Source organism: Octodon degus, unplaced genomic scaffold (genome assembly GCF_000260255.1).
Source record: "Octodon degus isolate 3935 unplaced genomic scaffold, OctDeg1.0 scaffold00022, whole genome shotgun sequence".
NCBI classification, from domain to species: Eukaryota; Metazoa; Chordata; class Mammalia; order Rodentia; family Octodontidae; genus Octodon; species Octodon degus.
In genome coordinates this window covers 2,128,800-2,150,484 of record NW_004524598.1, presented here as the reverse complement: position 1 = coordinate 2,150,484, position 21,685 = coordinate 2,128,800, and the positions used below count along the sequence as shown (strand labels likewise).

Genomic DNA, 21,685 nt, shown 5'->3' with positions numbered 1-21,685 from the left:
TTGGCCTCTACTGAATTATAAGAAGACTCAGTTTCTAGGATATGTAACATGTAAATAGTCTGATGTAATACGCAATGTAAGAAATACCAGTTTAAATGTGGTTAATGCCTGGTACCAGTCAGTGATAACAAACCTTTTAGAAACAAGTGTACAGAAAAAAAAAAAAAAAAAAAAAAAAAAGAGAAAGAAAAGAAAGGCCCAAACTGCAACCCAAAACTTATTTATTGCAAAGTGTCAACATTGCAATTAAAGCTGACTAGTGGGTTCTAGTATGGAAAAAACAATTCATACATTAACATCTTTTTTTGGACACTACTTCATAGCCTGTTTTGCCCATATAAGTACTGAGAAAAGAAGGCAGCATTTCAGCTTTGACCTGAAGTATGAATGATATTTTTTTAAATTAGCCATATAGAGAATGAACTATTAGAATAAACCATATACTTACTTAGCAAACATATTGCTTAGCAAATACCTCTTTAATATTGTCGCCACCATCAGTAATTATTTAGTTTTATATTAAGTCAGACATGATCTTAGTTTTACAGTATTAAATTTTTGTCCTTGCAAAATATCCAGTGAGTAACCTTGTTAGAGAAAACAGAGCAAACATGGGAAGAAATGGCACCCGGATGGTCAGGAGGCAGTTTATTACACTGTTGAACTTCTGACTGGGATCTCTCCCAGTCAGAGCCCTGCCTAGTGGGTTTTCAGTTTTTAAAGGAAAAGTGAGTGGGAGGTACATAGGAAGGTTTGGTGCATATGATTGGAGGGTTGGGTGACATCATGTGTTGCTAAAGAAGTTTAAACATTTCAAGTTACATTGTAAGGCTCTCAGTTATACAAAGCATGGGTTGTGCAAAAGAAGAAATGTCCCTATGCATTTTAAATTATATTGCAAGGTCATCAGTTATACCAAGGCAGTAGAGATAGGAGTTACACAAAGGAAGAAATGTTCTGTTATCAGGCCTTCTCCGTATGTCTCTTGGCGGGCATCATGGGCAGTGTTTTATTTAAAATTTTAATTTCCCTCTCCAAGCTGACTCATTTTACAGTGAAGGAAAAAAATGCAGTTTAATGAAGTCGCTTTCAGTTACTGCAAGAATTGGAGCTCAGGCATTTTAACTGCAGAATAACTTTTTTTTTTTTTTCTGTACTGGGAATCAAACTCATTACTTTGCTTTTGTCAGGTCACTGCTTATGCTACTGAGCTATATTCCTGACCCGAGAATAATTTTTAATCACAGTGACCAGGTTCCTTTTTGATAGAAATGACTTTAATATTATTAATTGGGATGTGGAATTGGGAATGGAGGCAGTGAATCATTTGTAGATAAACTAATGTATAAAGAAGAGAAAGGGACCAGCTTCAAAGATGACACTGACAGGCAAAAAACAACAAAACAAAAATTCCAAAAAACAAAAAAAAAAGGAAGGTAGCCACTATAAATTCACAGTTAGGTCTTTTTGTTCCAGTGAATGAATTTGAAGGTAGTCTATAAAAAAAAAAATAAAAATTTGGTGTTGTTTCCTATATTCTCATCTATTTTAAATCTAAGTAATATTTACTGTATGATTAAATACTACCGTTTTATATCTTCTTTCATAAACATGTTTTTGGATCATTCGCGTAGCAATGTGGCAGCAGACAGAATTGATAAGCAGTTTTTAAGGTCTTCATGGATGATTTTAAACATTTTCAGATTTCAAAGTCAGTGTTCTTTCTGTTACATATCTTGAGTCTGTCATGTATTTTACCACTCAACTGAAATCAGTATCTCAACTTAGTCGCTTAATTTCTAGATCCAGTGGCTTTTGCTTCTATTATCCTCACGTTCAGTACAGTTATTTCCTGATGAAATATTTTCCCTAAGCTTTTCTTTATGAAGTATTATACTCCATAGTGAGAAGATAAAGGGAATATTTTGTCAGCTGTAGATAACTATATGTATCATAGATGTTTAGGTTTATTTTTTCTCCTATACTTTATTTTTCTGCTTCATATCTTATTAAAAGTTCTTTTTTTTTTCTTAGTGGTAAGAGGATTTGAACTCAGGACCTTGTGCTTGCCAGGCAAGCACTTTTTCTACTGAGCTGTTTCCAAGCCAAAAGTTCATTTTTTAAGGCAAAAACGAGGATTTATTATTGTTATAGTAACTTAGAAATTTCAGGACAATAAGTTGTAGGTACAGAACCAAATAGCTATACAGTTTGTTTCATTTTTTGCTAGCAAACTGGCCTGCTGTGTTCCACACATAGAAATGAGTAACTTTCTGGAGTTACGCATTGCTGTATTAGACTATGAATTGGCCTTTCAGAAATAAGCAGATTTTATGTTAATAATTCCTGCTTTCTAATTTACTAGTGGGTTTTTTTGACTTTTTAATTTATAAAGAAAGACTTTAGTAATGTTGTGAATAGAAATAATCCAATATTTGTTTTTCCTAAAAATTTTATCATGTTTGCCTATCACTATATACATGCATAGTACCATGGTTTATGAATGCTTTTGTTTGCAAAAAAAGAAGCATTTAGCAAAATTTTGTTTTTGTTTGGATATTGTATCAAACAGTTGTGACAAACATGGCCAAACATGTTTGTGTGTTTTTCACATACAAACACAAAACCCAAAATTGTAGAATAAATTAAGTTCATGAACTGAGGTACCACGATATTCAAAGGTATTCAAATTTATTTAAATGTTACATTGTATTCTATGTGAACTTGTCCCTGTGTACCTGTGTAGGGGATTCCACAAACTCCTGTGGATACCAAAATCCATACATGCTTAAACTTTTTGTGTAAAATGGTGTAGTTTTTGAATATAACGTGAATATTTATTCCTATACACTTTAAATCCTCTCTGGATTACTAACTAATGCATTATAAATGCTATGTAGTTGTATTTTGTAGGGAATTAGTGACAAAAATATATCTATATACATTCACTGTAGATAACAGTTTTTTTCCCAAATATTTTCCATGTGATATTAATTAAATGCATAGATTAATTACTTAGAGTTATGGAGGACTGATTATATACATTATGATAGTCTGTACATATGTGTGTAAATATGTATATGTACATAAATGTGTATGTATGTATATGTATGTATGTTTTGTCTTTCAGCATTTAATCATGTTCTTCATAAATAAGTAAGATTAATTTTTAAACAGAATGTCACTGCAGTGAGTCTTGTGCCCTCATTGCAGCCTCTCAGGAGATTCTGTTGTATATTAATCAGAAATTTCTTTCTTTTGTTTAGTATTGCTTTTATGGTTATTTTGGGTTTTAGTCTATTTTATTCTGCTTTTAACCTAAAACTAGGTAAGTTATAAGAAACAGATTTATTTCACATTCTTTGGAGGGTTACAAAGTCCAAAATCAAGGCATTAGCAGGACCAGCTGTTGGGTGAGGTCTGCTTTTTATTTTTAATCTGGTATCTTAATGCTCCATTGTCTGAAGAACAGGAGTTATGCATGGTGGAAGAGCAGAAAATAGCAAGTAGTGCTCTCCAGCTGTAGTACTGTTAATTTTTCTTGAAGAATGGAACCTTCATGGCCTGAACATTTTCCCTTAACTCAGTCCCTCAACAGTAGGGAATTAGGAATTATGTTTCCAACCCATTTTGGAGGACACATGCAACTCATAGCATTTTGGTAGTTGTCAGAATATCTAATGTCTGAGTATTTTTTTAATCTACTATTTAAAATACATATAAATGTATATATGTATGTATTTTATATATATGTAATAATATATATGTATATATTTCATCTAAGTGTAATTGGCATGCAGGTGCTGGTGTTTCCAAATCAGTACTGCCATTCAGTGTAGCTATGTGTAGATTCTTTGGCAAACATCAGTATTTGATGATATAGTTAATGTAATACATTTTAGTAATTTTAAATCTCATAATTAAGCAGTTTACTTTCCATTTTGAGGACATTGGAATACATTATTGATGCAACCTGCTAATTACCTTTTTCAATAAATTACAGGAGAACATGTACTGTTTTGGAATTTAAAGTATGTCATCATGGCAAAATTTCGGAGAAGGACTTGCATCATTTTGTCCCTTTTTATTCTATTTATTTTTTCTCTGATGATGAGTTTAAAAATGCTGAGACCAAATACGGCTACTTTTGGAGCTCCTTTTGGACTTGACCTTCTTCCAGAACTTCATCAACAAACTATTCATTTGGGAAAGAAACTTGATTTGCAAAAGAGCGGCAGAATCAAGAGTGAAACTAATACCAAGAATTTAAAAAGTGTTGAAGTCACTATGAAACCTTCCAAAGCCTCTGAACTGAACGTTGAAGACCTGCCACCTCTGAACTATTTTTTGCATGTATTTTATTACAGTTGGTATGGAAATCCACAATTTGATGGTAAATACATACATTGGAACCATCCAGTGTTAGAACACTGGGACCCTAGAATAGCCAAGAATTATCCACAAGGGAGACACAACCCCCCAGATGACATTGGCTCCAGCTTTTATCCTGAATTGGGAAGTTATAGCTCTCGAGATCCTTCAGTCATAGAAACTCACATGCGACAAATGCGTTCAGCTTCTATTGGTAATTGCTTTATTTATGTATATGCATGGATATATACACAGTGTATGCATTTTTGGTGGAAGAGTAAGTTACTGTTTAGTGTTCACATATGTTTGAGCTATCCAAATTAAAAAATGTTTTTAAAAATTAATGTAATCACCTTTTATTACTGTCTGTAGTGTATGTTGTTATTTAGTTTCTGAAGTTGAGTGTTTTTATTCATTTCTAATGGAGTTTATTGATTTTGATTTTTTTTTTTTTGGTACCAGCAGTTAAACTTAGGACCCTGCACTTGCCAGGCAGGCACTGTGCCACCGAACTATATCCTCAACTTGAGTTCTAATTTAATTCTGTTTTGCAGTTGTTTATGATTTACTTGGAATACAGTACATTTCCTCACTTTAAATTAAAAGCTCAACAGTATTTCTCAAAGTAATGTATCACCTATTTGCCACTTGAATCAAGAAGGTAAAATATTTGTGTAGTCCAAAGTTTACTCTATTGCCTTTATTTATCCCTACCCTTGCTACGAATCTGATTTCTATCACTAAAGCAGCTCTCACTTATGAAAACTGAATCACCCACCAATTGTGTCTTATTAGTACAATATTTTTAAATGTATCTATGTGGTTAAGTATTGAGTAATATTTGTTGATTAGTCTTTTATATGATTATAGGAAATTTGACTCTGCATTCAAATATTGAAAGACAAAAAATACTGAAAGACAATTGGGCTATTTCAAATTTTGTAAATGCTGCTTGTAATTTTGTTCTGCTTCTCTATTGAAACTATTTTGACCATCTCCATTATAATTTTTGTTTTTACTTCGCTTGTATTTAATGGTAAGTTTTGAAATAGGGCATTTTGCTGTTTAATTTGCACATGCCCTGTTTGTGTTTCTTTTTCTTTTTTGCCTTAACATTGAACATGTATGTTTCTCTATTTTATATTCTCCTCTAGCCTAGTATTCATTCATCTTATTGTTTTGTAATTGCTTGAAAGATTACATTATACACTTAGGCTTAATTGATGCACCATCGTTGGCTATTCTGATTGTTAGTATTCTCCTTTTGCTCTTTGTCTTCCTTTCTTTCTGGTATTGCAACTACATATATTTTAGATGTTCATATTATATAATTTGGGGCCAGAATAGCTTTTAGTTTTTAGTATATACTTTTGTAAACATGCAGTTTCAGTTTATCTTGTTAGTACTCCTGGTAGTAGGACAACAAAAAATTGAATTCAAGAGGAAATTAAATTTTTGAGCTCTACATAAACTAATTTATTCCTTATAGAGTTAGTATTTATACAGATAAATTCAAGGCTCTATAGTGAACAAACCAATGTCGAATGTGAGGCTATATTAATACGTATAATGATTTGGTTTTCTTCTGTGGAGTAACTTGTCAGTTATTTGTGACATATTTTCTAGTGTATGCTTCTAGCTTTACTTTGTATGTTTTTTTCATAAAATAGATTTGGTAAAGCCTATATAGACATCATTGACTTCTGTGTGTTGAGCGTGTATGTGTTTATCTTTTTATTTACTAACTTTAGAGGAGATAAGCTTCAGAAATGATTTTTTTCTATTTTTCACAAAACAATTTATATCACATGTAGTTTCTTGTTATTTGATAGACTACTTTGTTGTATATAAAAAAGTTGTACTTGATTGACCAAAGTTATTTTTATAAATACTAGTTTTCTTTTTATACATTGAACTGTGTACAATGGTGTTTTCCTCATTTAAGGATCTAACTTTTATATTTTGTATATTTATAGTATATAACAATATTCTGTGAAATAGAATTATATATATTACATTTAAATATATGTCAATGTGTATGGCATGATTTAATTTTCATTAAGAAAAATGTTTTATCTCACATTCATTTTTTGACTAATGTTTATAAAATCTTCCTTTGCTATTTCACATCTACATTGCATTTATGAGCATGAATTATTTCTGAACATTGACATACTATAATTTTTAGTTAATTTTTTATTTTTTTAATGCATTAGGTACAGGGTCTTCAGGGTCTACCAGGTATCACTACACAGATCAGACTCTTAGTGATTCTGTTTTCAGCCTCCCAAGTTCTGGGATTATAGGTGTGGACCACCACACCCAGTATCAATCCCTGTCTCAGCCCACCCCAGGGGTGGGGCTGGCACAGCATGCTGGGGATCGAACCTCAGCCTCTGTGCTCTGCCTAAGGAGGCACTTTAGTCCACTGAGCTATTTGGCCAACCTTATAATTTTAGTTTAAATGCTGATTTTATTATTAATACATTATTTTATCTAGATTTTCAGCTGACCAAAAAGTAAAACTGATAGTAATAAAATACAAATTTGAAAATAAAGAATTTTTGTCTTAAAACAGTTAAATTTTAATATAGGCAAAAATAATTTCATAGTAAAAATATTGACACAAAATTTTTCATCATTGAAGTTACTTTTTCAGTTGAAGAAATAGTAAATAAAGCTATTTTTATTGTTACTTAGTTAAATGTGCTTTGGCTTCATGTGGAGCATTCATTTCTTTTCTTGCTATAATGGTCTTATAAAATAGTCACCCCAGTATGTGACAGAATAGAAGCTGTTTGATCTGCTTTTTCAGTTAAAAGCATTGCGCTTGAAAGTTCTAATGGTCCAGAATTATTTATTGTTGAAAAATGATAGCATTAATATGAAGTTTTATTTACCAATCCAATTAATGTACGGAGTATTAGAGTGGATCATAATATCCTATCTGTATAGCTTTCAACTCTTTCAGATAAAGGATTATATATCAGAATATATTCTGTTACTTGTATTACTATCTTTACAATTTGAAAAGCACCCAGTAGGTAACTTTTTATTTTTAAATAGTTTTCAGAAAAGCCAGTTGGAAAGTCAGAGCGATGTCTCCCAGGGGGTACATATACTAATCCCTAAAATCTGTGGATTTGTCATTTTACATGATAAAAGAGAATTAGAGTTTCAGTTAAAAAAATTGCTAATCAACTGATCTTAAAATGGCATTATTTTAGATTATGTCAGTGGGCTAATCAAATCACATGGGTTCTTATAAATAAGAAAGAAAAAAGAGAGTCAGAAGAATGGCATGTACGAAGGACTCAATCCCTTGTTGCTGTCTGTGAAGATAATCCACAGTATGATTTGGCCTCTTTAAGGTAGTGTTGAGGCAGATTCTTCCTTACACCCTCCAGAAAAAAAATCACTCCACTCCTACTCCTTGGTCTTAGCCTACTTTGAGACAGATACCACATATGTGACCTAGAAAACTGCAAGACAATAAATTTATGATTAAGCTAAGTTTATGATAATTATTTCTAGCAAGTATAGAAAAGTGCTATACCTAGTAAATTATTTACTATATCTCTTTAAATTTTTCTTCCTTTGCCTTCAGTTTTACACTGTATTGAGTTTTCTACTGTGCCTAGCTGGTATTAGATTCTAGGGATGTAAAGATGAGTAAATCACATTCCCTGTTTGTATTGTTTTCATCCATGGTCCTTCAAAAATACTGGAAGGAAATTAGTAATAAAATTATTTTGTATAAGTGAAAAACATCCTGTTCTTTAAGGCCACAATTTTTCTACATCCCTTTAAAATTTGCATATAAAAGAAGATGAATTAGTTTTTATAGTTTAAATGTACTTATTAGCATCTAACATGCCACAAATTTTCTTTTTTAGAATAATGTATTTTAAATATTTGTCATTGTAAATTGGGGATGTATCCTATATGCCTTTCATAATGTTATAAATGCTTGAATATAATTGTATTGATAACTTTGTCTGTTGGCAGTATATGTTTTTCCTCATGCTTTTTCCTAGTTTATTGAAAGCATGTCATCTTGTAGAGGATAGTTGTAGATATTTATTTTAAAAACGTATCATCTTATTGTAGGACCTTTTATTTGTTGAAAATTCTGTCTTGTCTCCAGTAAACTGACCTTATATTTTTATTTAAAAAATTCAAATAGCTTTGGATTTACTTGTGTGTTCTCTGTTCTAATCAGTTGATTCTGTTTGTCTGTCGCTTATCCAGTACCATTTCTTGAGTGCTACAGCTTTATAATAAGTCTTGAAAATAGTGATTTCAAAATTGCTTTGTCTATTATAGTTTCCTTGGCTGTCCGTATATATTTTAGAATCAACAAGTTGATCCATGTTTACAAACTGTCCTGGTGGAATTTTGATTGGAATTGCACTGAACCTGTACTTCACTTTAGAGGGAAGTTGATGTTTTAAAAATATTGAATAAAGTCACAATATTAAATAATAACAGATTTTCCATTCTGTGGATATAATGTATGCTTTTATTTTTATAGGACTTTTTTTTGCTTAAATTTTTCAAATATTTTTATTTTTTGACATGGTATTTGTTCATATTGTGGGATAGAGCTATGTAATGATTAGGGTAATTGTTTATTCACCTCAGACATAAATCATTTATTTTGCTAGAAATACTTAAAATTTACCGGTTGTTTTGAAGTATTCTATAAATTGTGGCCAGCCAGTTAACTACTTTTCTATAGAACATAAGAAATTATTCTTCCTGTTTGCACTTTTGTACCTACTGACCACCACTCCCACCTTCTCTACCCTCTTTCTGGTTCTGGTAACCACTATTTTCTCCTTTCTTTGAAATCAATCTTTGGTTTCCACATGCAGGAGGGAACATGTGATATTTTTCTTTCTTTGCCTGATTTAATTAATATACTTTCGAGTTCATTCTGGTTGACAAAATTTCATTCTTTTATGACAGAATTATACTTCATTTTGTGTACGATATTTTTCTTATTCATTCATCCATTGATAGACAACTAGGTTGATTCTATATTTTAGGTTTTGTGATCATTTCTATATCAACATCAGTTCCTTTGGGTATATACTAGATAATGGGATGGCTGGATCATTTGTTATTTCTATTTCTTTTTTCTTTTCTTTTTGGAATTGATATTCTTTACCTCAATCTGTTGAAAACCATCTGTGACAAAACAACAAATACCATACTAAACAGCAAATATTTCACTGAAAAGTAGGAACAAGACAAGGATGTCCACAATCACCCTGTTTTAAAACCATTAGCCAGAGCCATTAGATGTTGTTTCTATTTCTAATGTCTTAAGAATTTTCATACTGTTTCTGCTATGGTTATACAGAGAATCCCCCTTTCTCTACAACCACACAAGCATTTGCTATTTTTCTGCCTTCTTGATAGTCATTATTATTGGGATGAGACGATATCTCACTATGGCCTTGACTATGCAGTTGCCTGCTTATTGATGATAATGAACATTCTTTTGCACTTGTTGGACATTTGTACAGCTTCCTTTTTTTGAGGGTATATCTGTTTAGGGGGTATCAGTGCTTACTAGAGAAAAAGATTTAATCTAAGTTATACAAATATGTAAGAATGTACAAGATTTACTTATGGTGGCCTCCTATAGTGTCAGGTGTGAAAGAGTGCAGGTCTAGTCAAAGGCAGGTGCTTACTGTAGTGTCTTGTGTGAGTGCATGTCAGGAGGCTGAAGGGTGTGCCTGGGAAAGCTACATCAGGGTCTGTACTGAAAGGCAGAAGGGTCTGTGCTGGAAGCCAGGAGATGGCATCCAAGGTGAGGGCACACTGGAGCTGCTCTGAAGTAGGGAGCCTTCCTTAGCATTTGCCTTTTATTCCACTCAGGCAGCAAGCCTGAAATCGGTGTCAGCTCACCCAGGATGAGTTTTCTGTTTTCAGTAAATCCCTTCAGCCACACCCAGAACTAGATTGATTCAATTTGGTTGGGTGTTTCTTACTCAAGTTGACATATTCAGTTAACTGTCGCAGGTAATTTGTTTTTCTTCATTTTTACTTTTTAATGAGAATACAAAATAATGATAATAAAAAATTAGAAATGATACAGAATTTCACTAAAAAATATGAATTCAACAGTATTTGTTGTCTTGAAATTAGTTGTCTAGATTACCAGGTATATGCATGTAAAATTGGAAGAAGACATTTTTCAGCATAAGCAAGCACAATTTGATCATTTATAATCACATTTTTACTACTATTTTTTGGTTCTCCGTTACTTGAATTCAGTGTGTGAACAGATTTTATACGCTCATTGTATATGATTCTTCAGCTGATTCATTATAAAATAATTTATCAAATGTGTCCTGTATAGTATTGTTCACCTTACAAAACCCTTAACTACAACATTGATCTTAGAGGAAATAATGTTAACTTTTCTTCAGTATATGCTATGGATTGGTCATATATAGCTCAATACAACATTTTAATGAGGCAGATTATTTCTTTACCTAATTATTTGAAGGTTTTTATTGTGATAAAATATTGAATTTTATCAAATGCTTTTTTGTATTGGTTGACATGATCATATAATTTTGCCCTTTCTGTTGATGTGCTATAATAATGCTTACTGTTTTGTGTATGTTGATATATCTTTACATTTGTAGGATAAGGGTCAGGTGATCATAATGTGGATTCTTTTTGATGTCCTGTTGGATTCACTTTACTAGTATCTTACTGAGAATTTTTTTTTTTAATATGTGTTCATAAAGAATATTAGTCTGATTTTTCTTCTGTGTTAGGTGCTTTTCTGGTTTTGATACTAGGGAATGTTGGCCATGTAGAATGAGTTTGGAAAGATATTCTTTTTGATAGTTTGGAATACTTTCAGAATAGTTGTGACTCTTTAAGCTTCGGTAAAATTCAAGAGTCAAGCCCTATAATCTTTGTTCTTTATTAGTAGATTTTCTTACCATTAATTTAGTCTTGTCATTTTTGTCTATTCAGGTTACCTGTGTCCTCACTGTTCAATTTTGATAGATATGTACATAGTATTTTTATTTTTTGCAGGTTTTCCAGTTGTTAGCGTATTGTTTTCAGTTGTCCTTAATGATCTGATATGTATATTTCTTTATCAGTGGTATGTCTCTATTTTATCCTCACTCCCACTTAGCTAGCCAAATATTTGTCAATTTTGTTTGTCCTTTCAAAAGACTAACTCTTGTATCATTGATGTTTTGTAGGGGTTTTTTCCTACTTTGTTTACATTCTGATTTTTGTTATTTTTTTCCTTCTGCTAATTTTAAATTTGCTTTATTTTTGTTTTTCTGTTTCCTTTAGTTTTGTCATTAGATTATTTGAAATTTGTTTTTAACATTTGCATTTGTTGCTATGATTTTTCCTGTTAGTGTTATTTTTGTTGTATCTCATATATGTAGGTGGACTTTTTGTTGTGTCTCAGATTTTGGGAATTTTTAAGCATTTCCCTTCTGATTTCTTCATTGATTTGATTTAAAAGAATGTTGCTTAGTATTCATATATTTGTACAGTTCTTGAAGTTCACTTTATTGTTCATTTCTTACTTTACTATGTTGTGATCAGAGAAGATACATGGCATTATTTACTTATTGCCTAACATATGCCTACCCTGGGGAATTTCCATGAATCAAAGTGTATTGTACAGCTCTTGGGTGAAACGGGTAAATAATGTTAGGTTCGTTCATTTAGTCTGTAGTATAATCTACCTCTGAATATTCTGCGTTGTTATTTTTGTGTGTGATTTTTATTGTTACATTTTAGGTGTATATAATGATCACATTCATCATACCTGTACATGACATAATTTGATTTTTTTCTCCCATTCCCTTACCTGCCTTCAGTCTCTCCTCCCCTCTCCATTTACAAAAGCTTTATTTATGTTTTTCCTTTTCTCTTTATTTTTAGTTTGACCTTTCCTTCCCTGGCCCCTCTCATGTTCTTTTCCCTATTTGAACATTTTTTTCCTATTTTGTAATACCTGTTATACATATTGATCCTTATTTACACTTTCAGTTTCTCACAATAGAGAAATAATGCAGTATTTACGTGTATGTCCGATTTATTTCACTTAAGAGTATAGTCTCAAGGTGCATTCTTTACCAAGAAATGTCGATTTTGTTTTTGTGTATGAATTGTATGTGCTTTGACAAAGTGAATGTTGCAGTCCCTGCTATTATTATTATAATTGTATTCTATCTATTTAAATCTCATGTTTATATAATAGAATACCCCAGTTTTTGGTGCATGTATATTTCAACTGTTATTTCCTCTTGTTGAATTCATCCATTTATCAGTACTTAATGAATTTTGTTTGTTGTACAGTTTTGATTCAAAATTTTTTTTTTCCCCCTGGGGCTGTGGAGATGGCTCACAGTAGAATAAGTGCTTCCCTGACAAGCACAAGGGCCTGAGTTCAATTCCCCGTTCTGCCAAAAATCCCCAAAACAAAATAAATTCTTTTTTCTGGTAAAAATACACCTAGCTATTTCTACTAATGTGTAGTTTCTACTTGCGTGGTATATCTATTTTCAGACTGTGTGTATTGTTAAAGTGAATTTCATATAGTAAACTCATAGTTAGGCATGTTTTTTAATTTATTTGGTTAGTCTTCTGTCTCTTTTATTTGGGAACTTTAATCCACATGTACTCAAGGTTTTATCAGTGAATAGTAAAGACATACTCCTATAATTTTGTTAATTTTTTTATGACTATTCCTGTATCCTTTGTAATTTTCCTTTGTAGTTTTGTAATTTCAGTATTGAGTTTGATTGTCTTCTTTGTGTCCAGTCTCCTGTTGAATTTTGTACTTTTGTGTTTTTCTTATGATAATTACAGTTCTTCCACTTCTAGTGTGTGAATCCTTTAAGCATTCCTTGTAGAACCAATCAAGCAGTGATATATTCTCATTTTTCCTTGCCTTGGAAAGTTTTTAATTTTTACTTCTGAATCATAAGTTTACTGGGAGTAGCATTGTCTGGCAATTTATTTTCTTTAAGACTTTGAATGCATCATCATATTCACTCTTGGGCAGTGTTTCTGTTGAAAAGTCTATTCTTTGATGGTAATTCCATTGTAGAAGAAAATACGATTTGTTTCTTAATGAGATTCTAGATTTACTCATGCACTTTGTAGAGTTCTCTCTGTTCTTTTTACTTTCGAAGAGTTTTGACTGTGTTATGCCTGGGAGCATATTTTTTTCTTTTAATCTCCTAGAGGTCCTTTGAGCTTCCTGGGTCTGAATCTCCATATCTTTATCAAGAATTCAAGCATTTATTTTGTTAAGTAGATTTTCTGTGCCTTTTTTTTTTTTTTTTTCTAATTTTCTACTTTTGGAACACTGCTAATGATCATAAAGCTTTCTTTGTTCTTTTAAATTTTTTTTTAACTTTTAACTTGTTACTTCACAAGATCTGTCTTTAGCTTCAGGAATTCATTTTTAAACATTTCATTAATAATTTTATTAATTATGACATATTAACATATCAAGTCTATTTCTGTGTGTGTGTAAATGGCTGAGCCTGCCCTGGCCCACATGGGAACCAGATGCACAAGTGCCTGCCAGTTACTGATAGAAGTATGGGCCTGCAGCAGCTGCCTTAAATGTACTTTCCTGCTGTTTCCTAGGGCCAGTGTAGTGAGATGGAGGGTGGAGCAGGTATTATTTCTCAAGACTTGAGCTTCTGAGCCTGGGCTGCTCTGCTTCATGCAGCCACAGGAAAATGAAGAGCTGCTGTAGCCTCCCTGCCTATGTTTTCTTGAGTTTTGGGGGAAAATTTTTCACCATACAGGTTCTGTACATATTTTATTATATTTAAGACTAAACTTTTTAAAAAGTGTTCATTTATTTTATTTCTAGTATGCCACATTTCTTTAAAGGTAGATCCAGATGTATATCTGTTATCATATCAGAAATTTCCTTTAACATTTCTCGAATTACTGTTCAACTTGTAGTGAAATCTGTTAGTTTTATTTTTGTCCTATAATTTGAATTATACTTCATCTGCTTTGTCATTCTCAACAGAGTTTTTAAGAGTTCGTCTATTTATTTATTTATTTATTTTTTGCTTTGGAACAGTAGAAATATAACCCTATTTTGTTTTCTGTTTTTTACTGTTTTCTTAATTAGAAGTCTGCTATAACTTTAACCTTTTTATAGTCTCAATTTACTGTAACATTTGTCTTTTAGGGAAGGGTCTACAGGATGTTCAGGGTCTCACTATTAGCTTGAACTTGTAGTGATTCTCCTGTTTACAGCCTTCCAAGTGCTGGGATTACAGGCAGGCCCTGGGATTGAACCCCCATCCCCTGCACCTGCTTGCAGGCTGTTTAATCTGCTGAGCTATTTGGCTGGCCCAACATTTGCCTCCTTTGTTAGGCTATATTAACTTTTTTCATTTTTTTTCACCAGTTTGAAAATCCTATGCTGCTATTCTTATTATTATCTTTCTGAGACACAGTCTTGAACTCCAAATTATCTTCCTGCCTCAGCCTCCTGAGTGCTGCCATGCCTGGCCTGTTATTTTTAACTATCCTTCTGACATGTTCCTGGGTTTGTTGTTTTATGTTTATTGTTGGTTGTTCAGAATTCTTAGTGATTATTGTTCAGATATACTTTTGACCTTTTCTAGGTTTACAATTAATATGTTTGCAGGAACTTGGATATCTATCCCATGACTGTTCAATATATTGTTTTGTTTTTTTGCCCTTATCTTTCTTTTCTTTTTGTTTCAGTTATGGTAATTCGATTTGAGTTAAGAAGTACCCTGATCCTTCTTTCAGTTTTGTTGAATCTTTTGATGAGTTCATAGAAAATACTATTTGTTTCTTAATGAGATTCTTATTTGTTACATTTCTGTAGCATTCTTACAGATTTTATCTCTCTGTGATTCCTCGCTGTATCTTGTATGGTGACTATCTTTTCTATAATTATAACTTTAAATTCTCTCTCTGATGATTCTAAAGCCTATTTCATATGTAAATCTAGTTTTATTGAATTGTGTTTGTTATTTGGCTTTTTGTTTTATTACTTTTGATTTTTGTTGTTGTTGTTGAAAGCGTTATTACTTGAGTGATACAGTGACTATAGGTTTATGTTTAGAAATGTGCTTACCTTTTTGTTAAACCGTTAGTTTGACTTATTATTATTACTATTATTATTAGTTTGACTTATACTGGAGATACTTGAAAGAAACATTAAATTTCTTATATGGTAGAGAATGTACCAGAAGCCCTAGCTTTGGCTTGCCTAGACCACTTGGCCACATATTGCTAAAATTTTCGTGTCACTCTTCATTGCTGGTATTACAGGCTGGGTTAGTGGGCTCCTCAAGTTCCAACTTACAGGAGGCTAGGCTTGGGCAGTTTTCTACTGAACCTACTCATCAGCTTCTTTTGTACTGTGGCATCCTTCATTGCCAGCCAGAGCTTCCCTTTGTTCCCTGTAGCCTAATTTTTTTTTTTTTTAATATTTCTGCTTCTTACCGTTTTTAGTGTCAGTATGAATAGAAAACAGTCATGTTCTTTTCTGTTAACTTCAGTAATCATTGTCTGTTCCTGTAGCAGCTCACTAAAGTTCCTGAGACTCACTGAGGCTCAGTATTGCTCCTGTCAGAATATATTTAGTGCAACTTTCACAAAATTGAAGTCTTAAAATTCAAGTCTCTGGCAGGTTCTAAACTTCCTAATACATCTTGATTTTTCCTTATCTCTTTTTAGTACCATTGTTTCTCTCTGTGTGTTTAAGTCTGTTAATTGATTTATAAGTTAATGCTATCTTTGTAATTGCACCCCATTTCTCTCTATGTAAAGTTTTGAATTAGTTGCTCCTAAATATCTCCTCTCCATTTAATGATTTTTGTGGATACTGATGTTTCTTATCTCGTAATTTTTCACTTAATAGTAAATGCTGCAAGAGGAAACTATATTTTAATTCTTATAAATATTCTGTTAAAAGATAGGGACAACACAAAAACTAGCACATGAATGTTTATTGAAGCTTTACTCATAATTGTGAAAAATTGGAAGTAGTCAAGATATTCGTCGGTTGGTAAGAAGATAATGAATATTATGCAGCAATAAAAATAAATGAATGAACCTGAAAGGCAAATTGCTAAGTGAATGACACCAATAAGGAAATCTATATGTATTATGATTCCAATGTTGTAATGTTATGGAAAAGGCAAAATTATAAAAGCCATAAAAAGTTATTGCCAGAGTTGAGAGAAAAGGGAGGAAAAATAAGTTGATGGAACACAGAAGTTGATAGTAAAACTAATCTATAATTTAATGTTGAGCATATGGCATACATTTGTCAAAATACACAGAACTCTACAATACAAATGGTAAACCCTATTTAAACTATGATGTGTAGTTACTAATAAATGGTATTAGTTCATTTTTGTTATTTATAAAAAGAATAATACAAGATGTTAGATCAAAGATGGTAATAGGGGAAATTAAGAATGTTGGGGACTGGCAGGGGTATTGTTTTGTTTCTCTTGTGTAACCCTAAAACTTATTCTGAAAATAAAGTCTATTTCAGAAAAGGATTGCTGGGCTGGGGAGATAGCTCAGAGGCCTAAGCACCTGCCTGGCAAGCTTAAGGACCTGAGTTCCATCCCTGTTACCTCATCCTGTGCCAGCCCCAGAAACCTGGGTGCTGGCCTCCGAAATCAGTCTTGGTGGTGTACACCTGTAATCCCAGTGCTGGGGAGGCTGAGACAGGAGGATAACTGTGAGTCTGAGCTATATAGTGAGACCCTGTACCAAATAAATAACTTCAAAAACAATTGATTCCTGATAAAGTGTTCATATATATCGGCTAAACAAAGTAAGTAGTTAACCTTACACAGTCTGATGGAATGTAATAAGACAAACTTTTGAATGTATATGTTTCTTTTTTATTGTTAATGATTTGGTACTTCTGTACCTTTTTTAGAATACTGGTAGTCATTCTTCTTCTGGTCTCTTTTTTTCTTTGCTGTTTGATTTTTCCACTTAGGTGTACTTGCGCTATCTTGGTACCCACCTGATTCAAGTGATGAGAATGGAGAAGCTACTGATAACTTGGTACCAACTATTTTGGATAAGGCTCAAAAATATAATCTGAAGGTATTATATTTTTTTTCAACTTACGTATAATTTAACTCTTGGGTAAGTGTATAGCAATAACAGTTTTTGAATGATCCTTTAATTATGGAAAAATGACTTAAAATACATTTCATGAAGAAAATTTTTCTAGTTTAATTTATGCTTTAAACTTTATAAAAATTATATTTTAGAGAGCTTTTATCTGTCTTATACATTGATATATATCACTTCCGCCCTGATCTGTTGATGTATCTACTAGCAAGTCAGCCTGAGCAAAATATGGGAGAGAAGTGTATAAGTTTTGAAGACCAAAAGATGAGATTGAGAGGGAATATCTTGGAGATGACAACCTGCTAATTAATTCTATAATGAAAACACCATTCTTGTTGAGAGCTAAATAGTAGCATAAAAAAGGGATTTATTAGAGACATCTCACTATGAAAGCACATGCAGAATTCCTAAAGAAAGTGCACATAAGCAGTGTTCATGAGTAATGATTGAAGAATGAATTATTACTTTCTTTTGAGGGTAAGAAATTAATAAATCTACCCGTATTCTGGATTTATATGTACCTTTGTGCTTTAGTTCCTGTGTTTTTGAAATGAAAGTGATAACAGAATCTACCTTACAAAGTGGCTTTAAAGATTACACAAGGTAATATATGTAAATAATAAAGATTAATGTTTGGCATAAAGTAAACACCAGATAAGTGTTAAGTAAATAAATCTTCACTGTTTATAGAAGCATAGTCATCTTAATGGGGACTATAAATGTGAGCAAATAACTAATGAAATGCTTAGGTTCATGAACTGGATAAACATTAACTTGATAAAAAATACATATTTTAATAGATTGTGCTATACAACATACTCTTGGAAAAAACAGTGGTATCAATCTTTTCAGTGACACCAATAAAAGAACATACCTGTCGTCAATATAATGACATACTATTATGGAGACAAAATAATTTGACTAAAACATCGAAAAGTTTCATATAAAATGATCATTGTTTGCAAATAACAAATACAAAACCCATGAAAATTTTCTAAAAGCTGTTAGGAATGATGAATTCAATGAGGTCGCTGAAATAAAAAATATACAGTTCAGGAGGATACCTAAGTAACACAAAGAAAATGAGGAAAAGTACATTGAAAATATAATCAGTGGGTCCAGAGAGAAATCCTTGCTGTTTTACTGGAGGAAATGAAATATGCACATGCATAGAGAAACATGAATTTGATCAGAAGATTCAGAGTTGTAATAACCGTTCTCTCTAACATTTGAACTTTTAATTTAACATAATTTATGAATTTAATATAATCTCACTTAAAATTTTATTTTTTATTTTTTGTTTTGTGTTTTAGTACATGGTCTAGAGAGTCTCAATGCATAGATCAGACTTGTAGTGATTCTCCTCTTTACAACCTCCCAAGTGCTGGTATTATAGGCGTGTGCTACCACGTCCAGTCTCAGTCAGCATCTCTGCACCCCAGGGGCAGGGCTGCCATGGCATGCCAGGGATCAAATCTTGGTTGCTGTGCTCTGTCTAAGAAGGCGCTTTAGTCCACTGAGCTATCTGGCTGGCCCTGTCACTTAAAATTTTAATGAGAGTTTAAATACTAAACTTGGCAAGCTAACCCTGAAGCTTACAAATAAATTTTAGAAAATTATTAATAAAGGGAAAGCTTGTTTTAAAACAGTGAAACAATAGAATCTAGAAACAAGGTACTTCATGTTGAAATCTAAAATGAAATTCAAGAATGATTTAAAATGAGGTATAAAGGTATCAAATGAAGTGTATTCATGATTGTATCCTTGATATTGTTTTGTTTTTGCACTATCTGCACTTGTTCTTTATGCATAAGCAGAGTTTGAATTTAATCACTTGTGTTTTCAGTTTGCTTATGCATCATTTATTCTTATTTTTCAAAGCAATTTGTTTGTAAGTTCTTAATGAAATTGTGAATAGTACTGTTGTTCAGCTAGAGACTGTTTACTCTTGAGTTCTCATGTTAGTATTCTGATTTTCTGTATCACTTCTTATGGATTATATATCCTAGCATAGTCTAGGATAGTTGGTTTTTGCAGGTCTGGTAATTAAACTGTCAGAGATGAATCACTATTGAAGTATTCATTTCAAATAAAAATGATAATTTAGCTCTTTTTGTTCAGATGTTTGTTTTTATTAATATATGTTTGCAGTAGAGAGTGACACGTTTCATCATGGGAAGTTAGTACATGTATATAATACATCTTTCTTTTTGCAGTAGTTCTTGGAGAGCAGAACTAAACCCCTAAGAAAGTTTAAAAAGGCAAGACTGTTGTGTTATTGCTTTTGTTTAGCTGACTCTTGTTTCTTTTATATTCCTGAAACTCTTAAAGCAGCATCTCTCAAAGTAGCTGACTGGTAAGAGCTGTTACTTGCCATGTCCCTCAGTGCCATTCAGTAAGTTTTCACTTACTTTTGAAATCTGCAGATAATGAAGCCTCCTGGACCTGGAACTAGATCTGAGACTGAATAAAAGATGTTTATCATCCACAAAATAAATCCAGTAGCCACTGTTCTGTCAAAGGTTTGCAGTAATCCTGAGAGATAGGAGTTAAAAAATGGCTATTTTAGTATTTTGAAGGGATATAGTAAAGTGAAAATTAGTGTGAAGAAGACAGGTTGATTTTTTGACTAGTTAAAGCTTCTGTGTATAAGGAGAGTATGTAAGGAAGAGAACTCGGCCACTAATTGTCTATGGAAGTGCTACTGGTACTGTCTGCACTGACAGCCTCAATTAGATTTTTATATCTAATGATCAGAAAAATTTGAAACTTGATGTTTTCCACAACTTTTAAAATAATTTATTTGCTTTGTATAAAGAAAATACAGCCTTTATAAGTTTTGGATTGTTTTTTTTTTTACTATAATAAAATACTTGAGGCTTTCTAACTTTATGAAGCAATTAGGTTGATTTGGGTCATAGTTCTAGAGGTTCAAAGTCATAGCTCTGGCTTCTGACTGATTCTGGTCAAGGTGGCTGATGGCATCTTGATGCTGGGAGCTTGAGTGAAGGAGAAATAAAGTTGACAGACTGGAATCCAGGCGATAAGCGGGAACCAACTTTCTGGGACAACCCCTGCATGAAAACCAACCAGTTTACCAAAACAACTACTTCATTTCCATCCAAGGGCCGTGTGCCTGCAAGACTTGTGACTTGCCATTAGGTTGTATCTCTTAAGGTGTCACCATCTCTCATATTGACACAGATTTTCAAGAAATTACATCTAACCATAATCAAACCAGAACCACCAGACTCTAGCTTTTCTCTTCCTGTGTAGCTTTGGAGTCTGATACTACTTTTTTGTTACTGGCATGTCCCTCTCTTTTGTTAAATGACAAGTCATATGATGGTTTTATGTATTGAATTTGGCTGTGATTGCTGTTGCGTTATTGTGGAAAACAGATTAAGAATACTCTATGGAATATACATCTTATTTTTATAAAAAATGGAATATTTTCCTTTGCTTTGCTAATGTTAAACAATATAGTAATACCTCATTTATGAATATATTTTAGGTTTTGGGGAAAGATGGCTGAATTTGTGGTTGTGTAGGTGTAATGTTTGATTCATTGTATGAACTTGAGAAATTTAGAGGTTGAAGTAAATAACCCAGCAGGGAGCCAGGTCCTTACTTCATGTACATCCTCATCCTGTCCAAGAGGAGATGGCAAGATGGCCTGAGTGCTACCCCTACCCCCACCCCCATAGCCTGCTTTCAGTATAAGGGAGAGAGGCTTATTCCCCCCCGTCTTGCTTTTGCTGACTCCTGCCACCTTCACCTGTTACCCTGTGCCATGCCACCTTGCCTGGGTGCCAGCTGGTTACGGATTGAGACCTCTAGAAACTGTGAGCTAAGTGAACCTTTCCTTCCTAATTTGGGGTGTCAGTATTTTGCTTCAACAGTGAGAGAAAAGTAACCAGGGCAGTGGGGAAGGTAGCTATGGTGTTTGTCACCCACTGTGGAGTTTGGGAAGGGAAGCAAAATCTTACAGGATGTTTTGTTCATGAACAGTCACATTGTAAATGGAAGTGTTGGTGTTGGGGGCCTGCCAGTTAGCTCAGTTGTTTAACCGCCTGCCTGCTCATGTAAATCCAGTCAGGCACAGGATACTGCGGTTTGATCCCCACCTCCACCTGAG

At 32.9% G+C, this 21,685-nt stretch overlaps 1 protein-coding gene across 2 annotated transcripts in view; it reads left to right on the top strand.

Annotated features, from left to right (window-relative positions):
• The window catches only part of Manea (mannosidase endo-alpha), a 32,893-nt gene that overhangs the window by 2,442 nt on the left and 8,766 nt on the right, over positions 1–21,685 (top strand). For both annotated transcript variants that reach the window (XM_023711988.1, XM_004628192.2), the window contains exons 2-3: positions 4,004–4,585; positions 17,408–17,517. In XM_023711988.1, coding sequence (XP_023567756.1) covers positions 4,042–4,585; positions 17,408–17,517 — 654 coding nt within the window. In that variant the 5' untranslated portion in view covers positions 4,004–4,041. The remainder of the gene's footprint in view (positions 1–4,003; positions 4,586–17,407; positions 17,518–21,685) is intronic.